The sequence below is a fragment of the Copadichromis virginalis genome, linkage group LG9, assembly GCF_057382275.1.
Source record: "Copadichromis virginalis isolate Kocher_CV1m ecotype Utaka linkage group LG9, C_Virginalis_male_GT1.1, whole genome shotgun sequence".
Lineage (NCBI taxonomy): Eukaryota > Metazoa > Chordata > Actinopteri > Cichliformes > Cichlidae > Copadichromis > Copadichromis virginalis.
The window spans coordinates 7,716,570-7,728,302 of NC_140626.1; the positions used below are offsets into that span (position 1 = coordinate 7,716,570).

General features: G+C 43.3%; 1 protein-coding gene across 1 annotated transcript; it reads left to right on the top strand.

The window, feature by feature from the left end:
• The first annotated feature begins 144 nt into the window (after positions 1-144).
• Positions 145-11,356, top strand: mtpap (mitochondrial poly(A) polymerase). The gene is made up of 9 exons (XM_085467534.1): positions 145-325; positions 1,006-1,172; positions 1,269-1,502; positions 1,599-1,823; positions 3,450-3,661; positions 4,774-5,000; positions 7,407-7,499; positions 7,597-7,670; positions 10,763-11,356. The coding sequence occupies exons 1-9, from the start codon at positions 145-147 to the stop codon at positions 11,105-11,107; spliced, it is 1,758 nt and encodes a 585-aa protein (XP_085323660.1). The 3' UTR covers positions 11,108-11,356.
• The last annotated feature ends 377 nt before the right edge of the window (positions 11,357-11,733 follow it).

Consider the following 11,733-nt stretch of genomic DNA (forward strand, 5'->3'; position numbering starts at 1 on the left):
AAAAACAAATTTCAATTCAATTTCAAATCTGATACCTTTAAAAGACGTTACAGAGTCAGCCCAAAGAAATCGGATGATAGTTTTTTAAACACTAGAAAGTGTCTTTTCTGGTATCTCTAGGTTGCCGTAGACAGGACCAGCCGCATGCGCATTTACGCTTCATTCCGAAAAACAATGGCGTCCTCCTTTGCTGTGTGCAGGTTACATATGAGAGGAAGGGCCAGCCTCGCGAAGTGCCTACAGAAAACCGACGCGTTTCTTCACAGAAGTATAGGAACAGACGTCGTTATTGCCCGAGCTGAGGCCACTCGAAGTGACGAAAGTGGTTAGTAATTAAGCCTAGAAGAGAAGCTGGCCTTTAGGCTAGCCCCAATACACCGCCGTGTGATGTCGAGTGAGCACCATTCCAAACTCCCCTGAGAAACGTTATATTTTTGTTGGTGAAGGCCGTAACTCTGAGTGCGTTGTGCGTTTTACACAATGTGTGACCTGTAAGAAATCACTGGGTCATACGTAAAATTCGGCAGTGTGACTGTTAACGATAACAACGCGATAACTCTTTTTGGGCTAAAATGTTATTATATAGAACGTTTTGAGCTTGTACCTGTCATTTGCGGGACGTGTATATTTACATAGAAAGCCCCACTGTAAAACTGACAGTTTTTTAAATGAGGTTTGTTGACATGTTCTGGGACAATTGAACAATGAAAACTAGAACTTAACCGACGATACATCACACTTTTTGCATTTTATTATCAATTTGGTGCATCCCAGTCTTTGAACGTTTATCAGTGCAAAACTGACGTGACACACCACAGAATTATTGCCTGCTGTCACCGGTAAATGTCATATTATTTCCCAGTAAGCTGATATCAGTCACCCAAGTTGAAACTAATGTTAGGCCTGTCTGTCTGTTAACAACGGTGTGCTTATTACACAGTTTTAAATGTCTTACTCTCAGAGAAAAAAACTTGACTTGTTGGATGGCTTCTTCTCTGTTGTCAGATGAAAAGAATGGAAGGAAGTCTCTGCACACTCTCCACATGGAGAGACAAGAACAAGCAGAGAGGTCCGTTCTCATCAGCTGTCAGTCCAGTACCAATGAGAAAAAGTTCCTCAAGTATTTATCAAAACATGGAGAAATCAATAAATACTTCTTTTATGAAAGCTATGTGAGTAAAAGACCAACCTCTTCTGATAAGCAAGTACTGCTACCTCACCACCCTGTTGGAATTATGTTACAATTATGATATTTTGTAATTCTCCAGGGAGTGTATGCTGTAGTGGAGTTTGCCAACCAGGAAAGTGTTACGTCTTTACTTGAAGGGGTGGCAATTCCTGGTGGCAGCCACGAATCCGCAGTGCCTTTCAAATCCAGACTGTTGTCACTCAGAAACCTCGGCTCAGTGGACTCATCAAACCAACTGTCAGGCCGGCAGTGCCAACCTCAGACCACTATTCCCATCAGTGAGCTAATAAAGAGACTTTCCAGAGAAGAGAGTGTATGTTGACTTATCACATCAAAAGTTATACTTACATTTTAAGTCTTGTTTGAAGTTGATTGATTTGGATGTTTCCCATTTCCTGGTTTCCCTCAGATAGACAAGCAGATAAGCTCCTTGACTGAAGCCTATCAACTCACAGAGGAGAACAGCAGGCTGCGTTTCCTCGTCTGTTCCCTACTCAAGGATATTGCTACCGCTTATTTTCCAGAATGCACCATCAAACCCTTTGGCTCATCAGTGAATGGCTTTGGAAAGCTTGGCTGTGACCTGGATATGTTGCTGGATCTGGACAGCATCACTGGACGCAATGTGAAACTGGTAATGAGGCTTTCTAGGTTTCTTTAGAAAATATTAGATTTATTGGCAAACAGTTTGCAGTGATTTCCTTGTGAGTTGTGAGGTAGCTTTCCTTTTAAGCATTTTATCTGCATCTAAACTAACTACTCCTTTGGTTTGTTTTGTTGTCTCTGACACCAAAAAAAGGCATATGAAAGAACCATGTTCTTCTTTTGCTTCTTTCGGCTCCCTTTGGGGGTCGACACAGCAGATCATCCGCTTCTATGTGACCTTAACGTCCTCCTCTGTCATCCATGAATCCTGTCTGTGGTCTTTCTCTTTTTCTGTTGACTTTGTCTCTAAAATGCTTAATCATAGCTGTCTCTCTGATGTACTCATTTCTAATATATTGAAAATCTTAGCATCACCATCTCCACCACCTGTAAGCTCTGCCTTCTGTGTTTATTGTCAGTGCTACTGTCTTCAAGCCACACATCATAGATGGTTTCACGACCCGCTCATAAACCTTCCCTTTCAGTCTTGCTTTCTTACTGTCATAAGTCGCCCCTGACACTCATTTCCACCCACTCACCCTGCCTGTACTCTGCTCTTCACCTCTCTTGTTCACTTTCCATTGCTTTGAATGCTTGGCTGCAGGCATTTGCACTTGTCTACCTTCACCGTTATAGGAAATTAGGTTAGTATTTTTAGACTTTTTTTAAGTGCCTCTGCCAGCAATTGCGGATTTGCCACCACAATCACACATGAACCAATTTCATTTTATTATCCAGTGGCACTGAGGGAGCAATAAAACATGTGACAGAGTTATCAAACTTATTTAAGTTAATGGGCAACATGCTGTCCAAGTTGATCTCAAATGAGCTAGACCAGTAAACCCATTAAATAGCGGCATATAAAAAAATTCCCATGAAGCACTTTTTGAAGTATATTCATATAATGAAACATCACAGATGGCTCATAAAAAGTAGGAGGAATTTGAAAAATATGCCGCAGGTTGTTTCTGGTTGTTTTTATTCCAAAAGAATGCTTCTGTGCAGCAGGGGTTCTTGTTGTGTAGGTCTTACTTAAAAATGCATCCAGTGGCCTGCATTGAACCCTTTTGCAGGGTATGTTTGGCTCATGGCACATATGTTTGAAACCACCTATACATGTATATAAAAATTGCCCTCACATATTGATTTATCTCCTGATATCACCCCACAGCGACGCACTACCCAGAAATCCTTTGCATAAAACCAAACAAAGTGGTGCAAAAGTGGTTGCTTCTTTCTTTTTGCCATCTGCTAGATCCCCACTATTGCCAAACTAAAAATGCTGATGTGTTGGTCTGACTTTCAGACAGCTGATGTGCATGTGTCTGTCTTTAGTTTGTTTGAAAGCTATGAATGCACTTGCAGTAATGTAACGGTTAACTGGCAGCTCAACTAGAATGACCACAGACATCAACTTGACATAGAAGAGAGTCACCCTGAAACATGTATTAGGTGAATACTTTATTTACATGTCATAAGACAGAAAGGTGTGGAGATACTATAGGATCAAATGAAAATAACCACTGTATGCCTCATGGTTTCTTAGGACAAAACAATTGAAAAATTAAAGTGTAAACATATCTGTTATTCTGTATATTCCTCCCTGTGTGTGCAGCCTAAGTCAGGCCTCTCCCTGGAGTACCAGATGAAGCGGGCCAATTCAGAGCGAGCCGTTACTCAGAGCATCCTGTCTGTGATCGGGGAGTGCGTCGACCAGTTTGGGCCCGGCTGCGTGGGGGTACAGAAAATTCTCAACGCACGGTGCCCTCTGGTCCGTTTCGCCCACCAGCCGTCTGGCTTTCAGTGTGACCTCACAGCCAACAACAGGTACTCAGTCAGCGCAGATGTTCTGACGTCAGTGGAATGAGTAAAATGTCAGATTTGACTTGGTCACAGTTCTCTTGCTTCACAGTAAATGCTCTTTTTACGTTACCCATAATACCATTTTTGACCACGCTTGCGTTATAAAAGCTCCCAGACAGAAACCAGACTCTGGCAGGAAGTGCTACAATGGGTCAGTCTTGCATTTTTCCGCTGTGAAACTGAACACGAAGTGTGGGCTTGTTTGTGTTTCACTTCTTTTCCTTCCAACGTTATTGACTTGTGGTCTCTGCTGGTGTGTGACACAAGTATGCGCGCGCACGCACACACACACACACACACACACACACACACACACACACACACACACACACACCTGCTAACGTACAGAAAACCACTCTGCAGTTTCTAAGGAAATGGAGTTGAACCAGCATCTGTGGGTGGCTGTGAGAGGGGGGACTTTTCTTAAATCGTGCTCACACATCATTGAAGCATAGCACCTTCCTGCCTGAGGTGTGAATGCGTGCATTCAAGAAAAACAGACGAACAGCAGCCGAGTCAGCTGAATGCTGCTCTCCAGCGGTACATTTAGTTTCTCTGACCTGTAATGGTCGGCCCTTGCACCATTTCTCTGAACTGTTAATGCTGTTAACACATCTCCAAGTTCTATATTTAAGGCAAAATGCAGGCATTTTATAATTGAACATAGTGTCATTTATTTTCAAAAGCCATTCCATATTACTAAATTTCCATTTGAAATCTCTAAAATCAGACAGTGAGAAGTACATAACAGCCCGCCTGGAGTTTGCCAGAAATCAGCTAGAGGACTCTCAGATCTCTGACTCTCTGGCCTGAATACCGAGCGTCATGTCTGGAGTAAACAAAAGTAGTCAAAATCACCCCTACAGTGAAGCACGATGGTGGCTGCATCATTGTGGGGATGTTTCCCAGCATCAGGAACTGGGATACTCATCTGGGTCAAAGGAGGGATGAATGCAGAAATACACAGACACATCCTTGATGATAACCTACTCTAGCGCTCCGAACCTCAGATTGTGAAAACTGCATCTATCTGGATGCACCGTATGCTCAGATGTCACTCTTTGTGTTCTCCACAGGGTGGCGATGAAGAGCACAGAGTTGCTCTACCTGTATGGAGAGCTGGACCCTCGGGTGCGCAGCCTGGTGTTCACTGTACGCTGCTGGGCCCGAGCTCACGGAGTCACCAGCAGCATCCCCGGGGCCTGGATCACCAACTTCTCCCTCACTGTCATGGTGCTGTTCTTCCTGCAGAAGAGGACTTCTCCCATCATCCCCACACTGGACCACCTGTGGGACCTCGCAGGTACCATCCAGCACTCACACAGCGGACCTCTGAGAATTTGTTAATAAGGTTCAAAGTTTCAGTAGTGTTTTAGTTAATAACATTAAGAGTTTTGCTTTTTTCTATTCTTAACAATCACTCTAAGCGTAGCATTTCACAGCCCAACACAACAGTCTCGTTCTTCATGCTTCAAAAACAGTGTACTTTCCAATCTTAAGCAAACACGCGTTCACTAGAAAACATCTTTCTTATTTAAGTGTCAGGCAAAAAACAAGAAGTTCATAAATTAATAATGCCTTTTTTTTTCTTCACACGTTGCTTACTAACTGTTCCCCAAAATATAAATGCAACCACCGAGTACACTAGCGGCAGTGTGGGGTGGGGGTTTTCTCTGTACAGCTGTAGTCACACTCACAAATATACCTTGGTCAATTAGTTACTTAGAAATGAAAAATGTCATAAATGATTCAACAAAAACTTTTGGTGTTAAGGAAGTTAGATTTTCAGTGTAAGATACCTGCTTTGAGGACAGTCCCAGTGCACGTGTGAAAAGGTTCCAATTAACTGAGTCAGAGTAAAATTCACGCAGCAGGGAGGAGGTGAACAAAGTAAGAGCAGCAGTCCCCACTCCATGAATATTGTGTTTCCTGGCAAATAAAGGCAAGAAAAGCACCAAATTGTAAAATTTTGCTGAATTCAGGAAGAAAATAACACATTTTGGAAGTAACAAGAATTCTCATTTACAGCTGGTTGGGGTGATTTTCTCTGGGAAAGCAAGGGGAAAGTCTTTTCTGTCTGTAACCATGTTTAAGCACCTCTGGACACTTTGAGCTTTATTTGTTTATAGAAATACATACATGGAATCTCCAGTTAAATTGGATTAAAACAGCTTGAAAAATTCACTGACTTCATTCACGGACGTTGCACTTCTAGCACCATTTTTGCTGTCATGGAATTCCGGATCCTTCTCTCATAACATCTCCAGTGACTATTTGTTCACCTCTAATGAACCATCTATTTACAAAAGAAGTGATGAACAACACGAGATGTTGTTGAAACAACTGCAGTTTAAACAGTGTCTTTTAAATGACATCAAACAATTCAAACGATTTTTTCTTTCCACACGTTTTTATGCCTTTGTAGTAATCCGGGCATCCACTCACCACTGAGGGTCCTAATATCTTTATTGCAGCTTTCACACTCGTGAAGCCACCCGGTGGTCTAGATTGGACCTTTTGAACTTGTGGAGGGATAATTAATGGTGTCCTGTTACTGCTGCTTTCAGTGACTGAGGTGTGTGTTGGATTCTGCAGCATGCAGACCCATTGCTTTCCGGGCCTCTTCTCCCATGGCAGAGGCCCCCTCGGCCTGGCAGGGACCAGCAGCTGCCTTTGCAAGACGTGCTAAAACACTTGCGTTTTCCAGGTCATAGACAAAGCCCAGTTATCTGCTAATGTATGTATTCTTTAGCAGACAGGGCACAACCATATCACAATCAAGTTGATCTGGTAAACCAAGCTTGATGACTTGTTAAGTGTTGGTCCACCTGCTGTGCCCACTTCAGATAAAGAGAGGCGTTGTCCTTGTGGGGTCCTCAGCCTGAGCATAGGTGCCATTGCCATGCAGCATAATTGTGTTCAATGCACCTTTGCTGTGTCCATGACTTTCAAATTTAACTGTAGCCAAGAGCAGCATTTCAATGTCAGGTGTGACCCTGCAACACTGAGTACAACACACATCCTTCATCTACAGCCCTGGAGACTGTTCACTTGTTTTATTTAATACTCAGCATCCTGGGAAAGCCTTCCAGCCATCCATCTTATTACCATGTATATATGTGTTAGGAATGTTTAACCCAGTGTCCTTTTCTAATAGAACTGCCGTCACACCAATCTGCCCGCAAGTCCACTCGCCTCCCTCTGCCCCTCTTTCTGTCACCTTGGCTGCCTGATAATTGCCTTCCAAAAGCAATCTAACCTCACCTCCTCCCCTCCTCTCCTTCCTCTTCCTCCTCGGCACACCATTTAGCGCAGACTCTATCACACAGAGTGCTTACAGGACAATAAAAGGCCCATCACTCTGGGAAGGTCAATGACCCACCTCCTCTAGACACACACACACACATGTGCGCTTCCAGGCAGTTATTTAAACAGCAGTATAACACACACACACACACACACACACCAGCCTCATGGTGGTGAAGGAGACTCGACAAGGGCACGGTTAAAGATGTAAACCAGCCAAGGAAGGACATGATACATGCTGTCTTTGTTCTTTTTTTGTTTATCACGTGCGCCTGCTCTCCCCTTGCTTTCTTGTTTTCTGGCCACGAGCGCGTGACTCCATCCATCTGTGTGTTGTTTATGGCCGTCGCAGGCGTGTAAAGGCAGATGTTTTACCTTGTATCCCTGCTCTCGTCTCCACAAGGCCCCGGGGACAAGACCGTGATCGAGGGGAACGACTGCACATTTGTCAGCGACTTCAACAAGATCCAGCTTCAGAGCAACACAGAGACGCTAGGTGAGCACAAGAGACCGCCCCCCCACAGTTTGATATGTCGGTGACATTTGTGTTAGCGGGCTTTTATGCTAATTCCAGTTTTCTATCTTTGGTTTAGAGCAACTGCTGGGTGAGTTCTTCGAGTTCTACGCCACCTTCCCATTCAGCCGGATGTCCATAAATATCAGAAAGGTGAGCATGATTATCCAGAACTGCCTCAGGTCATAGTTTGGTGCCAGTTGAAGGGAGATTCAACTGGCACCACAGATTTTCTGCTGTGTGATCTGTGTGGTCTTATAGAGAGTGGATATGACATGGTCATCTGGGAGAACAAGCCCCGCCTCCTGATGTTTAAACCTCTTGTCTGGGAGGCCAGTGATTAGCAGGCATAACAGATCCATGTATATGTCCACTTCTGAGAGCTGGAAAAAAAAAACCCCCATATTCTACAAAGAGAAAAGTATCATAAGCATCATTTTGGAAATGCTGCAAACAAGCTGATTTTTGAGTTGCTTAGGAAGTTCTACTCATGTTGTATCAGTCAGTACAAAGGATTTCTCCCTCTGCTAATGAAATAATAATGAGACCAACAATCGCTTCCTGTGCTTTTTTTTCTCTCCATGCCAACTGCATGAATAAATAAATAGATATCCCAAAAATTCCTCACATTCAAAAGGGAGCAAATGTGAATTAAGTGGGAGCTCCAGTTTAAAATCTAAAATCGGCAAAGAGCGGTCAAAGCTACAGCAAAACTTTTAGACTGACAAATGCTTGTAAAACATTTCGGACAAGGCAAATAGCCCTCTACTTCAAAGCTGCCATTTAGACTTCAAATCAAGTTTTCTAAACACACTGAGGCTCCTGTCTAAAGGAACGTTTGAACGGAGCTGGACTGTTAAGCTGAAAAACAGCCGCGATGGCTCCGAGTGTTCTGATATACTGTCAGCATTGCTGCATATGTCGTAAAAAGGCTCAACTGGGGTCCTTCAGTGTGGGCTTGGATTTATTAGTGGATCTGACCTCTGCAGTACTGCACAGTCGTTGCAGAGTTATGGTGGGGCACACACATACATACACATTTGGCATAACTGTATGCAGGTAGTTTTAACATCGTTTAATTGAGCTGTGCATCCTCGCAGTCATTTATTCCAGTGTTACAGTTTCCGTGATTATCTCAGTTTCTGATTGTGATGTAAATTCTGTAGCATCTGCCGTTTTTTGTTTTTTTTGTTTTGTTTTAGCAACTGATGCACTACGCATGCATCCATCAGACAGACGGCTATGCTTCTTCAGCAGTCCTCATCTCTACTACTATGCTACAGAGTCCTTCTTTATCTTCTTTCTCAACACAAAAGCATAAAAACCATGTCAGTAGGTAGTTATTACCACAGTAGGAGTGCATTCTCCAAGCAGAGTATCTTAGTGGATAAAATAGATAGTGACAAAGTTTAGCTTTAAGGGCATTGCACAATCTGATATCGTCTTGTTGGTGTTGTTCCCAGATCATCATACTAAATGTTGTTCCAGGATCAACATTGCAAGTGACCAATCAGAATGTTGTGACGTCATACTTTTGCGACTTCGGGAGAAACCGCCGTAAAACAAAAAACTGTACTTAAGCTGCGAGAAACCGACTCTGTCCGCCGATCAGCGGACCCTGACCCTAACCCTTTGATAAACGGTAAGCAGAATTGATATTGTCCTTGCAATATTGGAATTTCATAAATGGACGAATGGCTTGGCACGCAAAAGACTGACGTCAGAACAATGTGATTGGTCACTTGCAATGTTGAACCTGGAACAACATTTTCATGATATCTGGGAACAACACCAACACGACGATATCAGAACACCCTAAGGGCATCATTTGTAGTTATTGCATTACAATAATATTGTATTGTGTGTGTGAAGTATTTTGACAATATCATATCATATGATGTCGGGGGATTCCCACATCTACATGCTAATGTGACAAAAAATTAATATGGTTTTAAAGTCAGTCCAGTGTCTGTGTTAGTCCAAATCCTCACACCTAAGGAACTGGAATAAAACCTAAAACGCACACAGAGAGAAGTTCAGTCTTCTTTCAACTCTTGCACCCAGCTGAGCTCCGGCAGGGAAATCTGTTGGTAATAAAGACCGTGTTTGCTGGATGGCGTCTTCCCACACACACAGATGACAGCTGTCCTCGTCTCATGTGATTGATGCCGGCCCCACAGGAGCCTGGCGCCCTTGAGCTTTAGATCCCAATTAGGAGGTCTGTCACATTAACTGCAAACAAATGCATATTTGTTCTTTTTATACCCACATTTATCCTGATGTGGCTGTTTTTGCCTGCGTAATACTTTCTACTGGCAAGCAGGGAACATCCTCGATGGAAGTCACAGTGTTTCATCGTTGGGAGTTTTTGGGGCTAATTTTTCCTCTCTGTCTATACGCGATAGTTAATTAACCTACTGCTTAAAATGTTCAGTGCTGAATAATATGCCTCTTACTCCCTATTACTCTTCCCAGTAGAAATTTTGTTGATAAAGTAGCTCTTCATGCTTTGATGGCACAGTATATGAGATGCAGGGATTTTGCTAGAGCTTAGAGTTTAATGAATCGATACCCGTGGGAAAGAGAGACCCCAGCTTAATAAATGAGACTAATGTGAAGTTTGACATAGCCTCCCTACAGCACAGGAAGCTTTCAGGTAGACTGTGGTTGTGACCCTTGCCTATCGGCTTTCAACAGTGGAGCAACCACCATAAATCTGCTTTACTGTGCTACAATTCACCGCTTCACTCCCCTTTTCTGACTGATGGCTTTATGTTGCCATCTTTAATCCTTCCTGCCCATCCTTTATCCCCCTGTGCCTTTACTGTCAGGCATTATGCAGGATACAGCATGCAAAGTACCACGGAAGCTTCTTGACTTCCCTCTGACCCACATTTTGATACTTTATTTGATGGCCACGGCATTTGGACAGATACAGACCATGTATGTTTTTTTTTATTTCAGGCTAAGCTAATTTTTTTCCTTCTTTTTTTGGGTAAATTCAAAAAACTCTGCTCATTTCCCCAAGTCAAAAAAGACATGTCCATTTCCCTTCTTCATCTGCTACCCTGCAGAGAGGTGTTCTACTCAGCTATGTGTGCCCCAGATAAAGCAGCAAAAGGCTGAGTCCATGACCAACGAAATTGATGGACCATGACGCACAGGACACGAAGGTCTACACTTACAGCTGCTGCTGCTCACGAATGTGTTTTCAACCTGCCTTGTCCCCTTCCCTCTCCCTCCAGGGCAAGGAGCAGAACAAACCAGAGGTGGCCCCGCTGCACATCCAGAACCCGTTTGAAACCTCTTTAAACGTCAGCAAGAACGTCAACGCCAGCCAACTCGACCGATTCGTGGCTTTGTGTCAGGAGAGCGCCTGGCTGCTCCAGCAGAGTGAAACCAGCACACCAAGAGGTGGTGGTGCGGGAGGCGAAGGTGCACCCACACCTTGGGGACTCGCTACCCTCCTTCTGCCTTCGCAGGTCGCAGGGATCAAAAGTCGCAAGAAAAGGAGGAGGGAGCCGGCCAGTGAAAGGATCAAGGGCTTGCTAGAATCATTAAAAAATAAAAATCAACTAAAGAAGAGCTAGAAGGACTCTTCCATGTCTCCACTCTCTTGTCAGGACTTCAACCTCCTCAGTGTTGCTGTGTGATGCTTCACTGTGAAGGTGAGAGAAGAGGCTCCAGGAACTGGACTGTAGTTCCAAACATGGACACTGGAGGGTGTTAGTGAGACCTATAAGTGCATATGTTTTGGGACCTGAAATAAGGGAGTCTTGGCCATGTAGGCTGTAGACTTTCCCACTCTGTTGTGATTAAAGACAATACTGTGTAATTCAGTCTGGCCTGGTGCTCGTTTCGTAGCTCAGTGTTTAACAGGTTAATTTGATTCATTATCATGTGCATCACTGTTAACAGCATCAGCATAGACACCATCTGTTTACACTTCAGGCTAAATCATTATGCATACAGTTACAATATGGATGGAATAGTTAAGGTTTTACTGAAAACTGTATACACTTGTTACACTTATGGAGCCCCAACACGAGTAAAGGCAGCAGAAGTGTAGCAAAATACATCAGAATCATAAATACTAAATAACCATGGAAAGACATTTCATACTTTTTAAAATTATCCTTGTCTGATAAAATAAATTCTAAAATTTCAGTTTTTCCAGGCAGTATGATCTTTTTTTCTTTTTTTTTTGAGACATGAG